Here is a 14,031-nt window from a genome sequence, read left to right on the forward strand (position 1 = left end):
TTGCCTACTCCTTGCTGCCAGAGACTTGACAGCGCTTCTTCTCACAAATCTGAACCACATTTGGCTTTAGAGCGGAAGCAGTTGAGACCCTCAATATGGCTTGAAGATGATCATCATTAAGTCTAGACCTGTACTTTGACTTATTGAAGTCCTAGGGAAAAAAGTGGGGGAACTCACTCAAAACTTCCATTTCCTCACCTAAAAAAGGCGTATATATGTATAAATAAAACACCCCCACCCCACTCCAGTCACATCAGTCTGTACCAGTCTGTATCTACCTATAATATCAATATATATAAGATGCAGGGCAGGCACGTGCACACATAGGGCTCAACCTGTGCAGAGCACATGCCCTTTTTAGTCTTGCATAGAAAGTGCCCTTACAAAATGATCAAAAGTCCCCCCGCGACGCGACACACACTCGGTCCCGCCCTTCAGTAGGCGCGCGATAACACCGTTCTTGAGTACGCGCGCGACAACACAGCTGATCAGAACGCGCGCAACAACGCGCATTGAGTGACAAGCGCGCTGTGTACGGATAGAATCAGCGGAGCGGGGAGCGCTCTCTCTCCCCACTCCGCTGATTCTGTCAGAGTACAGCGGTCGGCGCGGGCCACAAAATATTGCACTGAGGGACACAAATGGCCCGTGGGCCGCGAGTTTGAGACCCCTGCTTTAACCATTTGAGCCCAAGTACATTTGTTAAAGAAGAGCCAGTTTCACCTCACAACAAAAACAATAACAGCACAGAGGAATAGTGAAACTGAAATGATTGCCATCCAATTAAAATCCCAGCTTAGTATTAAGACCTTGAGCACTTAAAGCAAAAAAGTCAAATATGTTAGTTTAAGAATTTAATTTGTTATTGCTTTCATAAAACAAAATAATGGAAGTGAATGGCCATTTAATGCCACGTTTCCACTGACTTTAGTTTAGTACGATATGTGTCATCTTTATCAGGTTTGTGTCTCTACTGCTAAATGGTACCAATAGTACCTTTTTGGTGAGCTTGGTTTATGACAGAAAGTTGCAGTTGACATCATTCTCACTCAAGTAAATGTCAAAGTTAAGCTATACGAGTTGTTTAACAGTGGCGCACTAAATCTTGGGGTGGCACTCAAAAAATACTGAATTGTGTATTAATTGTGAATGATGAGTAACGTTATATTTTTGTTTATGGTAAATGAAACAGTGTGGTTTTAATTAATTTAAGTAATTACCCTTAAAATTTAGTAATTTATTCCTTGAAATAATTTTGCAAGTACATTAGTACTTATGTTATAAATACTTAAGTTATTTTTCACATACTTTTACTGTACAGCATACAGTATCTGCCATGTCTAAAACGAATGAAGATTACCTAATTAATTATTAAAACAAAAAGCATTACCATATACACACACTCACTATACAAACCCTAATAATATCATTTATCCATGTTCTTTTTTGAGCCACAATATTATCTATACATTTTCTTTTTTTGATGTACAGTACCCATTTGCAAGACACATTCAAAAAAAATCAACATCTAGGCCCTTTTAAGTCAACCAGTAAAACATAGAGGTGCTAAATAAACTAAATTCTGTAAAGCTGAACAAAATGAATGAATGTATGTATGTATGTATGTATGTATGTATCCATGTATGTATCTATCAATCTATTGAAATATTGTTAAATCACGCAAGTACATTTAAATTAATTACATCAACAGCAAAATCATATTGGAGTGGCCACAAGGCCACCCCTTGGGGGTGCCCGTCGTTCACATATAATATACAAAACAGACGCTTTATGCACATAAACAGTATAAAGGCCTGATCATACACCCGGCGCAAATGCGGTGCAAGGTGAGATGCAATTGTTGTTTGCTAGTTTCAGCTTGGCACAAGACTCGTTTTGATGTTTTGCACCACGCTGTTTAAATAGCAACTGCATTTGCGCTCATAAGGGCGTTCTGGTCTCAAAAGGGAGGCGTATTAAGGTGCATTGTTGGTGCGTTGCTATTTTGAGGAACTTAAATAGACAGTTCAATATATCAGATCAAAGCAGGTCTGTAGTAAAGCGCAGAGTGCATTAGTTGTGCGCCTTGCTTAAACATTGCTTTATACAATCAGAATGTACAGCAATACGCAAATATCTTCAAAACAGAAAAATAATTAAAGGATTAAAATATTACAAAAATTATTATTTTCTACATAAATATAAAAACCATACGTTCATGCCTTCTTTATCTCCGGGGGCTTTTTCAGTTTATTCATAACAATTTACTTTTTTATGATGTTATGATTAGCAGTATTATTTATTATATGCATATTTATATTTGTTTTATTGAAAACAAGCTTAGATTTTTCCACCTGTCAGGTTTTAGACCATATGGGGCATAGTATGCATTTTTGGATTAACTCAGTTTTTTGAACACACTTCGTTATTATTGTTTTTTTATTCGTTTGCTGGAAATTAGAACTGAAATTTGAAATAGTTTTGAAACAAAACTTTGCGCTTAACAAATGAAATTAATTATGTATAGGCTAATGGATGTCTGTGCATACAACATGTTTCCCTATCCACGAGAGTGAAAGTGAAAATAAAGAATAAGGAGGCTCATCTCTCATTCTCTCAGTGCTGTAGATGCTCTGTTTAACTGTTTTCTCTCTAGTGAAGTGTTCAGTTTTTCCACTTCCACTAACACTTAACACTTCCGCCGTGTAAATAGCAAATGCGCTATGGTGCCGCGCAACTGGCTCTTAAAGGGAATGAGAGATGAGACTCAGAATGGTTTATCAAAACACACCAATAACTCATTAAGAGAGTAAGCTCAACCCTATAAGACCATGCGCCATGGCGCAAAGCGGACTTTTCCATCCTTAAAATAGCAAAAGTCGATTCTGACTCGCCCTTAATGCATTTGCACCCTGTGCTTTGAACTTTGGGCATGGATCGTCAAAATAGAGCCCTTAATGAGTAATTATAAAATATATCAATGTTAATAACTAGCCTTCCTATGAACATGATTTAATTCTAGCAGCAGATAATGATGATAATGCAAAACAGCCTACAGTAACAAACACATAAAGAGCCCAACAGTCTCTGAAATGTTTCCAATTACAAAAAAATAACCAAAACATATATTTAGGCCTTATTTTGGTTCAGAAACTATTTAAAATATATACATTTTTGTTCTTAACCAGCAGATGTAATGTTAACATCAAGCAAAGGACACAAAAGATGCGTGCAATTGAGGTAGAAGTAAATAACTATACATTGGATTTTCAAGTGCTCATGATAAACATTTCATGCATTCATCAACAAAATATATTGTATTATTCATTATCAGCATTTCATAAACCAAATTTATTCATGTAGTGACAGTTCTCACTGTTCATCATTTAATGCCTCGTTTCCAATAAGTGGTACTGTTCAGTTTAGTACGGTAGGGGTCACCTTTATAAGGCTTGTCTCCACTGCTAAATGGTAACAATGGTACCTTTTTGGTGGGTCTGATGTATGACAGAAAGTTGCAGTCGATGTCATTCTCACTTGAGGAAATGTCAAAATAAAGCTAGATGTATATCGTATACAAAACAGATACTTTACACAGTATAAAGGCTGATTTATACTTCTGCATCAAATGCTGACCGTGAAGGAGCTCCGGATGGAAAGTTTTGTTTTGTGTTTACCTCATAGTTAAAGTTGTTGCACGTCTGCAGTTTCCTGCCTCAAAATGAGCGAGTTTGAGCCACTTGTACATCCCGGAAGTGTTCAGGAAAAGAAAAACAGCACCGAAGAAACTCGACATTTACACAGGAACATTTACACCTCACTGCCAACTAGCGTTCGGGAGTGTTAATGCAGACCAACAGAGACAGCGCGAAGAAGTATAAATGCACAGCTACGCGCGTTGCATGCGCCGTGGGTTACGCTGGTCACTTGACGCAGAAGTATAAACCAGGCTTAAGTGTATAAATGTTAATAACTGACCTTCCTATGAATATGATTTGATTATAGCTACAAATCAATGATAATGCGAAATAGCCTACAGTACACATACAGAGCCTTAAGCGGGTCGCACAGCACTCGGCACCGCAACACATGACAGTTGAAAGCATCGCTCACCAGATGCGCATATTCGCATGTTAAATTAAAAATGAAACTATTTAGATGCTGCTTTGTGGCATGGCAGAAATAGGAACATAGTTCTGAGTTGTGGCTGGGCAGCCACCAACTTGCGACACCGGTGTGTGTACCCTGATAGAAACCTATTTTTAGAATTCTAAAATGCATGGCGATGCGTGGCTAAGCACGTCACTGAGCTGCACATCTGGTTTACAAGCTTTTTTAGAGTCTCTGAAATGTTACCAATTACAAAAAATACCCAAAACAAACATTTAGGCTTTTTTGAGTTCATAAACTAAATAAAATATACACAGCCAGTACAAACCTCTCATATTTATTCTTTACCAGTGCATGTAACATTAACATCTTGTTAAAAAGTAATTCCGTCATTCTGAACTCAGTAGTTCAAAATGTGATAACAATTAAACATGGCAGTTTGTTTATGTTTTAGGTTGCTGAAAGAATAATATGCTCTTTTGTTTATTCACGCATTACTCTCACGTTTGTATGGTTGGAAGAGGTATGCCAGAGGGTGTTTTGGTTGGGCTTTGACACGGTACACTTGTGGTGTGAGTGCAAAGATCGCCTGAGCCTGAAACTGAAAACGCGACATCACTTTTAAGGAACTGTTTCATATGGATTTATTAAATCATTTTTACTTTTAAATGAACGCAAACTGTCATAGGTTATTAAAAAAGCAAACCCCTCACTGTGCATCTGCTGCACCTTCGGCAAACCTAATATCTGCAGCACGATGACATGCTTGTGCTATTAGACAGCCTCATAAACAACAACAGGACAATAGGCAGATTCTGCTCTTCTTCTTGGCTTTGTGGCTGTTTATCAAGACATCACTTTTTGTTTGAGCTCGGGTCAACCATGGCTCATTATTGTATGTATATATTATTATGGTGTAATGTCTCGGCTGTGTATTTAAAAATAGAGCTTCCTTGGTTTTTAAAATCCAGGCTTGTTGCACGCTAGTGACGTTTCTCCGTAAACCACATGTTCAGCTGCGCATCTACAGTAGCTCCACCCAAAAAGAGGTACCACTCAGTGGAAATGGGCCATAAGTTGTCGAACATCATTGACAGCAAGCAGAGGTTAACTGAACTACAGAAATAACATGGCAAGTACTGATATGAGAAAGCAAGGACCAGGTAGAATGAAAAACAGTAAAGTTCTCAGTGTTCTAAATTATTTTAGTTATTGAGAAAACTGTTCTGATTTTTGCTTTACTTACTTTGATACTGCTAATGCTACAAAATAAGCCTAGCCTATTAAAGTGTGCAAACAAACATTTAACTTGACCTTTATAAATGAGTCATTAAATTTTATTTCCCATACCATATTAAAGTGACATTTTAGTCTTTCTTTTATAAGAATGTAGATGATTTTTCCATTGTAGATGCATCTATATAACTATTTATACTGAACTTCACTTTGAAATACCTTAAAAAGTTCAGATATATTTTGTTATGAACTTTACTTTTTAATTCTCTGTGATACGTAACTGTTGGAGAAACCATTTATTTATTAAAATAATTTACGCATTTACACTATTTCTTTTTTAATTTATCATTATTGATTAGATAGCTAATCTTTTTTAGTTGTCATTTATTCATGTTCACGCTCCTTCTCTAAATGTTTTCACGTAAATGGACTACACTGCCATGTAGTCAAACTGCACTTACCTCGAGAGCATAGAGTGCCACATGTGGATTTTTGTCATTGAGTTTTTTCTTGATGGCACCAATTGCATATTTTGCCCTGGTGGCAGAAAATAAAGAAACAGCATAAAAAAAGTCAAGCCAAAAATCAGATGACGAGCAATGATGACAAAATACATTATCTGTGTATCTTACTGTGTATCGCCTTGGCGAATGAGGTCACAGATCTGCAAAATAGACTCCCAGTCAGTCTCCAGTAGCAGCTGACTGGTGGCTTTCTCTGTAAAGGATTAGAAAAGCACACGAATAACCATCAATAGTGTAAGCAGAACAATCAATACTTTAAAGGTCTGTTGAACGTGAAAAGACAAAGAGAAAAAGAACATGGTTAGGTTTGAATGAACAAAGCAGTAACAAATATGGCTGCACAATATTGGAGAAAAACAAAATCGGACATTGCGATATTTATTATTTCACTATATATTTATATATATATATATACATTTATATATATATATATATATATATATATATATATATATATATATATATATATATATATATATATATATATATATATATATATATAAATACTATATGAATACAATTTCACCAGATGACTTGTATATCTATTTTTGGAAAGAATTTATCATTTTACATTGACTGAGGAGATTCTATAGGGAAGTGTGTATTCATAAATTATTATAAGCCATCTAAAAGCATGAATAAATAAAATAAATTAAAATATACAATTGAACAAACAATGTTTTATTGTTTTCCCAGGAGTCTAAGGGCTCTATTTTGACGATCCATGTACAAAGTCCAAAGCACAGGCCGCAAAAGCATTAAGGGCATGTCAGAATCCACTTGTTCTATTTTAAGGACGCAAAAAAATTTTTGCGCCACGGCGCATGGTATAACAGGGTTGAGCTTATTCTCTTAATGAGTTATAGGTTTATAGGTGTTTTGAGAATAAACCAATTAGAGTCTCATCTCCCATTTCCTTTAAAAGTCAGTTGCGTCCCGCCATAATGCATTTGCCATTTACATGGCGGACTTCGTAAAGGGAAAAACTGAACGTTCCACTAGTGAGAAACAGAGAATCTACAGCGTGAGAATGAAAGATGAGCCTCCTCATTCTTTACTTTCACTCATTCTTGTGGATAGGAAAACGTGTTGTACGCACAGATATCCATTAGCCTATACATAATTAATTTCGTTAAGCGCAAAGATTTGTTTTAAAACTATTTCTAAATTTTGTTCTAATTAACAGCAAACAAATAAATAAACAATAATAACGAAGTGTGTTCAAAAAACTGAGTCATTTTCAAATACACATGCTAAACCTGACAGGTGGGCAAATTAAAGCTTGTTTTTAAAAAAAAAAAATATTTATTCATTCATTTTCTGCCGCTTTTCTGGGGCCAGGTCGCAGAGGCAGCAGTCGTAGGAAAGAACTCCAGACTTCTTTCTCCCCAGACACTTGCTCCAGCTCCTAAGGGAGGATCCAAGGGCGTTCTTAGGCCAGCCGAGAGACATAGTTCCTCCAGCGTTTCCTAGGTCTTCCCAGAGGCCTCCTCCTGGTAGGACATGCCTGGAACACCTCCCTAGGTAGGCGTCTAGAAGGCATCCGAAACAGATGCCCGAGCCACCTCAGCTGACTTCTCTCGATGTGGAGGAGTCAATGTACAGATTGACTGGTAAATTTGCCTTTCGGTTCAGCTCCTTCTTCACCACAATGGACCGGTACATTGACTGCATTACTGCTGCACCAATCTGCCTGTCAATCTCATGTTCCATCCTTCCCTTGCTCGTGAATAAAACCAAGATACTTAAACATCCTTCACTTGGCGTAAGGGCTTTCCTTCAACCTAGTGAAGGCAAACCACTTTTTTCCGGTGGAGCACCATGGCCTCGGACTTGGAGGTGCTGATTCTCACCCCAGCCATGTCACACACGGCTGCAAACCGCCCCTGTGCATGCTGAAGGTCCATGTTCGATGAACCCAACAGAACAACATCTTCTGCATGTAACAGAGATGAAATATTGTAGTGTTCGAACCGGACCCCCTCCAGACTAAGGCTGCGCCTTGAAAATCTGTCCATAAAAATAATTAATAGAATTGGTGACAAGGGGCAGCCCTGCCGCAGTCCAACATGCACTGGAAACAAATCTGACTTATTGCCGGCAATGCGAACCAGACTCTTACTCTGTTCATACAAGGACGAGACAATCGTCCTTGTCCTCAACAATTCGCCTCAGACCCCATACTCCCCAAACACTCTCCACAGCAAGCCACAAGGGACACAATAGAATGCCCTCTCCAAGTCCACAAAACAAATGTGGACTGGTTGGGCATACTCCCATGAACCCTTGAGCACCCTGGTGAGGGTATAGAGCTGCTCCAGTGTACCACGGCCCAGACGAAAACTGCATTGTTCCTCCTGGATCCTAGGTTCAACCATTGGCCCGATCCTTCTCTCCAGTACCCTGGCATTGACTTTCCCCGAGAGGCTAAGGAGTGTGATCCCCCTATAGTTGGAACACACCCTCCGATTCCCCTTCATAAAAATGGGAACCACCACCCAAGTTACCCAGTCCAGAGGTACTGTCCCGACCTCCATGCAATGTTGTAAAGATGTGTCAGCCATGACAGCCCCACAATATCCAGAGACTTAAGATACACAGGTAAATCTCATTCACCCCCACTTCTTTGCCACGGCAGAGCTTGCAAACTACTTCAGTGACTTCAGCTTGGGTGATTGATGAGTCAACCTCTGCATCCCAAGTCTCTGCTTCCTCAATGAAAAACATGTCATGGGGTTAAGGAGATCCTCAAAGTATTCCTTCCACCGCTCGACCACATCCCCAGTTGAGGTCAACAGCTCCCCACTTTTGCTGTAAACAGCGTCGATGTTGAACTGCTTTTACCTTCAGAGGCGCAGGACAGTTTGCCAGAATCACTTTGGGGCCGACCGATGTTTCCTCTATGGTCTCCACGAACTCTTCCAATGCCTGAGTTTTTCCTTCCGCAACCGGCTAAAACACGCTTGGCCTGTCGATACCCATCAGCTGTCTCGGGAGTCCTACAAGCCAACCAAGCCCTGTGCATGCCTTACTTCCGATGTCCACCAGCAGGTTCATGGATTGCCGCCCCGACAGGCACCACAGACCTTACAACCACAGCTCCTCATGATCGCGTTAACATTGGAGTCGGAGAACAAGGACCACTCAGTCTCCATGTTTCCAGCCTTCCTCAGGATCTGGTCAAAGCTCTTCCGGAGGTGAGAGTTGAAAATCTATCTGACTTTAGGTTCAGCAAGACGTTCCCAGAGGAGCCTCACACTACGCTTGGGCCTAACAGGACTGTCCAGCTTTCTCCCCGGCCAGCAGATCCAACTCACTACCAGGTGGTGATCAGTTGACAGCCCTGCCCCGCTCTTTACTCGAGTGTCCAAGACATAGGGTCGGAGATCAGGTGATACAACCACAAAGTCGATCATTGACCTGCGCCCTAGGGTGTCCTGGTGCCATGTGCACTGATGGACACCCTTATGCTTGAACATGGTGTTCGTTACGGACAAACTGTGATTAGCAAAGAAGTCTAATAACAAAACACCACTCGGGTTCAGATCAAGGAGGCCGTTCCTCCCAATCACGCCTCTGTGAGTATCATTGTCATTACCCACATGGGCATTGAAGTCCCCCAGTAGAACAATGGTCTGATCACCTTCCAGCACCCCTCCCAAGTACTCCAAGAAGGCCGGGTACTCTGCACTGGTATTTGGCCCGTAGGCACATACCACATAAGAAACTTTAATAAATAATACTGCTACTAACAATAGCATTATACAAAAGCAAATTGTCGTGAATAAACTGAAAAAGCCCCCCAAGATGAGGGCATGAAAGTATGGTTTTTATATTTATGTAGACTAGAAAATAATAATTTTTTATATATTTTAATTCTTTTTCATATGTAAAGATATATGTGTATTGCTGTACTCCCTGTACGTATTAAGCCATGTATCAGCGAGATGCACAAATAACACGCTCTGTGCTGGACTATAGACCTGCTTTGATCTGGTCTATTGAACAGACTATTTTAGTACCTCAAAATAGCAACGCGCCAGCATTGCCCCTTAATACACCTCCTTTTTTTAGACCAGAATGCCTATGGGCACATATATGAACACAAATGCATTTGTTATTTAAACAGCTTGGTGCAAAACGTCAAAACGACTCTTGCACCAAGCTGAAACTAGCAAACAACATTTGCGTCGCGCCTTGCGAGTGTATAATAGGGCCTAAGTCTAATTTAGCACCATCATCACAGTAATATTCACTCAACACGAAGGGATTCGCTCGTGCAAACATATCTAAAAATCTTATTATCCATATCGTTTGCAAATATTTGAGAAATATAGCTAAATTACAACTGGGCCTTTTGTGTTTCTTCTTGAATTCAACTGAATTCAAACTCACATAATGTCATATCCATAACAACACTTTTTCCTCTTAAATGTGAAAATATGGAATAAAATAAGACCAATCATTTTTGTTCTATAGAGAGCCAACTTTTATCCTTTTGATTATCATTGTTTCTATTGGGTTGTGCAGGTTAATTCACAGCATTTATACAAAGTATATTGTATACAGTAAACTCGCAAACTTTTTGTCACATCCATAACACATTATCATTTTTCTCATTTAAAGTACAAAACATGTTCACGGGTTGATTTTTTTTTTGGGTCATTTAACTCTGTGGTGAGTTGTTCTGGGAAATATAAACAGATGTTTCAATATAATGTTAACATATACTTTCTATGCAAATTTATGTTTTGAGTTTTTACTGCAATTGTCTCATCTATAACGCTGAAATTGCTCAAATATTTTCCAACTTGTGTTTAGCGGAAAGATCTTTTTCAAGACATTTTAAGCACAATAGTTTAGGAAGTAATTTCTTATAACTAATTTGCTTTGTATTTTACATTATATTATTTTCTATAAACTTTACAGACTACAAGTAGTCAGCTTAAAGTGCAATTTAACAGCTTAACCAGGTTAGGTAAAAAGGCAAGTTAATAGTTAATGATTTAGCCATTAAATTAAATTCCTTTACTGAGTATTTAAATTTTTTGCAACTTTAACCACATACTATTATTCCATTAGGTTTGATATAGTACGCATTGATGACCTAACTTTACAAACATACAATCTTATAGATGCATAGCAGCATTTGTCATTGGCTTTTTTTGTGGGTTGGGATCTGAATTGATCATGGATCAACTGTGATCCGTTACACCCAAAGTTCTTTGGTGATGTGGGCCTCCACCATCTAATGGATGGTATGATGGCTGCTGTAGCAGTTGAAGATCTGATCGGTTGCTTAAGCTCTTCAAATGGAGCCATCTGGGGCAAGTCAGTCGACTGCATGAGCACATAGGGCATGTATACCAAGATTTGCTGCATTTCTAGTACCCACAACATGTCAAGAATTTATCTAGACAAAATTGACTAATCTGACATAGTGACTGCCTTAACCAACAACAAAAATAGTGTTGTTTGAACAGGCTTTAATAAACTAGACTTTCTCAGACTTCCACAGATGCAAGCCTGATTTCGCAACACTTTCATTTTTCTTGTGTGTTTACTTTGCTGTTGAGTGGAAAGAGTGTAGCGCATATTTCCATATTCATCTAAATGTTGTTTCGGCAGTATACAACATCTGCATGCTTATTATTATTAAGTCACAGCAAATGTATTTGCAGATTTTATCAAGCAATAATTTGCTAGCTGTCAATCACCTAATGGCTACTAGAGTATACATTAAGGGTTTTTGTCTTCTCGATGTAACTTCTTTAAATAAACATCTGACTTAAGGCTAGGTTATACAACAATTAAAAGCTGCATACAGTAGTGTATTTGTCAGTTATTGATAATGTAAAACTTTAAGTTAAAAACTATAACTTTTTTCATGGTGTTTTACAAGTTGTCTGGTTTCCACACTAAATAAATACACTACCTGACAAAAGTCTTGTTGTCAATACTAGTTTTAAGAGCAACAAATAATAACTTGTCTTCTAGTTGATCGTATGGAAAAGTAGCAGAAGGTAGACTGTTCCAATGAATCATTTCTTGAACTACATCCCAATCATCACAAATACTGCAAAAGACCTATTGGAATTAGCATGAACCCAAGATTCTCACAGAAATCTTTCAAGTTTGGTGAAGGAAGAATTATGGTTTGGGGTTACATTAAGTATTGAGGCATACAAGAGATCTGCGGAGTGGATGGCAACATGAACAGCCTGCCCTGAAGTATTAAAACAATGCGCAAAACATTGCGCTGGCCATTAAATTACAAACCACAGAAAAGGGCAAATTCTTCAGCAGGATAGCACTCCTCCTAATACTTCAGCCTCCACATCAAAGTTCAGGAAAGCAAAGAAGCTCAAGGTGCTCCTGGATTGGCCAGCCCAGGCACCAGATATTAACATTATTGAGCATGTCTGTGGTAAGATGGAGGAGGAGGCATTGAAGATGGATCCAAAGAATCTTGATGACCTCTGGGAGTCCTGCAGGAATGCTTTCTCTGCCATTCCAGATGACTTTATTTATATGCTATCTGCGTCATTGCAGAGATGTATAGATGCAGTTGTACAAGCTTATGAGAGTTATAGAGAATATTAATTATTTTTCCACTAGGTGACAGGACTTTTGTCAAGTAGTGTACATCATTTGTATTTATTACTCAATTAATAAAGTGGTTTAAAAGATATGAAGAATATCAGTATTTAAATGACACTTTAAAATGTATTTTGATGTCATAATTTGATTCTTGTTATAAATACTGAGATGCCTAGACTTTTTTGATATATAAGCAATTGTAACGATGAATAAAAATCTAGTGAATGTCTTCTGTAAATCCTTGTAAAAATGTACTACAGTTTTACATTTGTAACTGTAAAGAAAAGGGAAATATAAGACTTTTTGATGCATCATGAACTTCCCTTTAGTCTTTAACGGAGTCAAAAATTGCCTAAAATACGCATAAAGCATCATAAATACAGCCAAAGGTGTTGACAACTTTGTTAATCTTGGAAATGGAGCTGGTTTCTGTAAGAGGAAGCCATTGTTATGCGGTAAACCTGAATGAAAATCGGCCAAAACATCCTCTTCTTTCTACTCCCAATAACGTTTCATAACCATACATGAAGAACCAGTCGTTATTAATAGGAGCATAACGTTACTACTTATACTTAAAATCTCTAAAGTAGGCTTTTCCATAGTGAGTAAACACTAATAACTGTTAGTCATGTCAAACGTCATTACAATGTCCATTTAAATGCCCTGTATAATTACTGAGTTTACAATTAGCATTAGAAAACAAGACCAAAGAGACGATTTGCAGTAAATGCCTACAAACAAACAACACACAGTATTTAAAGGGAGAAACGCATATTATTTGCCATTTTGAAACATTGATTGTTATATTTGTAGAAAAGAAGGCCTTCAGTCCAGACGGGCTTCTAACTAACAGCATACAAACAATAATACATTTTAAAGACATTAACAACACAAATGGTTTAATCGAAAATGGGGGTTTTAATGTCGAGTTTAGGATCGTGTCACTGGTTTGCTGAAGTACCGAAGGAAAAAGTAATGACAATAGACGTCAAATGCTAACATTACCGTTGTGCTAGCGTTAGCATTAGCAGATCTGTCATCTAATCGTAAGCGACGTGTCGGTCTGTCAGTCTACAACAACACTGAAAAATGAAATGTGACACATACCCAATAGTCGCTCAAATGTTCCACCGCCTTTGCCCATGTCTGATCTCTGATATCAGGACGCTCTGTGTTTTTCTGTTGTTCACTTGTGTGAATAAGCGAGTTTCACTGCCGGTGACACGCGCATGCGCGTACATGTCGCAAAAGTCGCGTAAAAGTCTATTTATTTATTATTTACTTTGTGTAATTTTCATCAAATGTTTGTTTAACAAATTGCTACATCCTCATTTAAATACATAAGTATGAAGTATTTTTATTGGTTGTAGTGTAATTTGAATGGCAACCTTTTTGACACATTTTCAGTTTTTTTTTTCATTTAGCCTATAAGAATATATAAACACTTGTTTGTTTGTTTTTTTGTAAGATAATACAGCCCTAGTTTATCAAAATTTCAAGGAAAAAAACATTGTTTTACAAAATAACCAAGGCACTTCAACAATAACATATAAACTTTTAT

The 14,031-nt window shown here is 38.0% G+C and overlaps 1 protein-coding gene across 8 annotated transcripts in view; it reads right to left on the reverse strand.

Annotated features, from left to right (window-relative positions):
* hgs (hepatocyte growth factor-regulated tyrosine kinase substrate) overlaps positions 1–13,716 on the reverse strand; it is a 42,937-nt gene extending 29,221 nt beyond the window's left edge. For 7 of the 8 annotated variants that reach the window (XM_068215941.2, XM_068215940.2, XM_068215939.2 and 4 more), the window contains exons 1-3: positions 13,578–13,684; positions 5,979–6,063; positions 5,808–5,883 (exon numbers count right to left, since the gene is read on the reverse strand). In XM_068215941.2, coding sequence (XP_068072042.1) covers positions 5,808–5,883; positions 5,979–6,063; positions 13,578–13,614 — 198 coding nt within the window. In that variant the 5' untranslated portion in view covers positions 13,615–13,684. Of the gene's footprint in view, positions 1–5,807; positions 5,884–5,978; positions 6,064–13,577 lie in introns of all 8 variants that reach the window. The other variant, NM_199868.2, reaches the window with a different exon arrangement.
* Between the last annotated feature and the right edge of the window lie 315 nt (positions 13,717–14,031).

Source organism: Danio rerio, chromosome 3 (assembly GCF_049306965.1).
Source record: "Danio rerio strain Tuebingen ecotype United States chromosome 3, GRCz12tu, whole genome shotgun sequence".
NCBI classification, from domain to species: domain Eukaryota; kingdom Metazoa; phylum Chordata; class Actinopteri; order Cypriniformes; family Danionidae; genus Danio; species Danio rerio.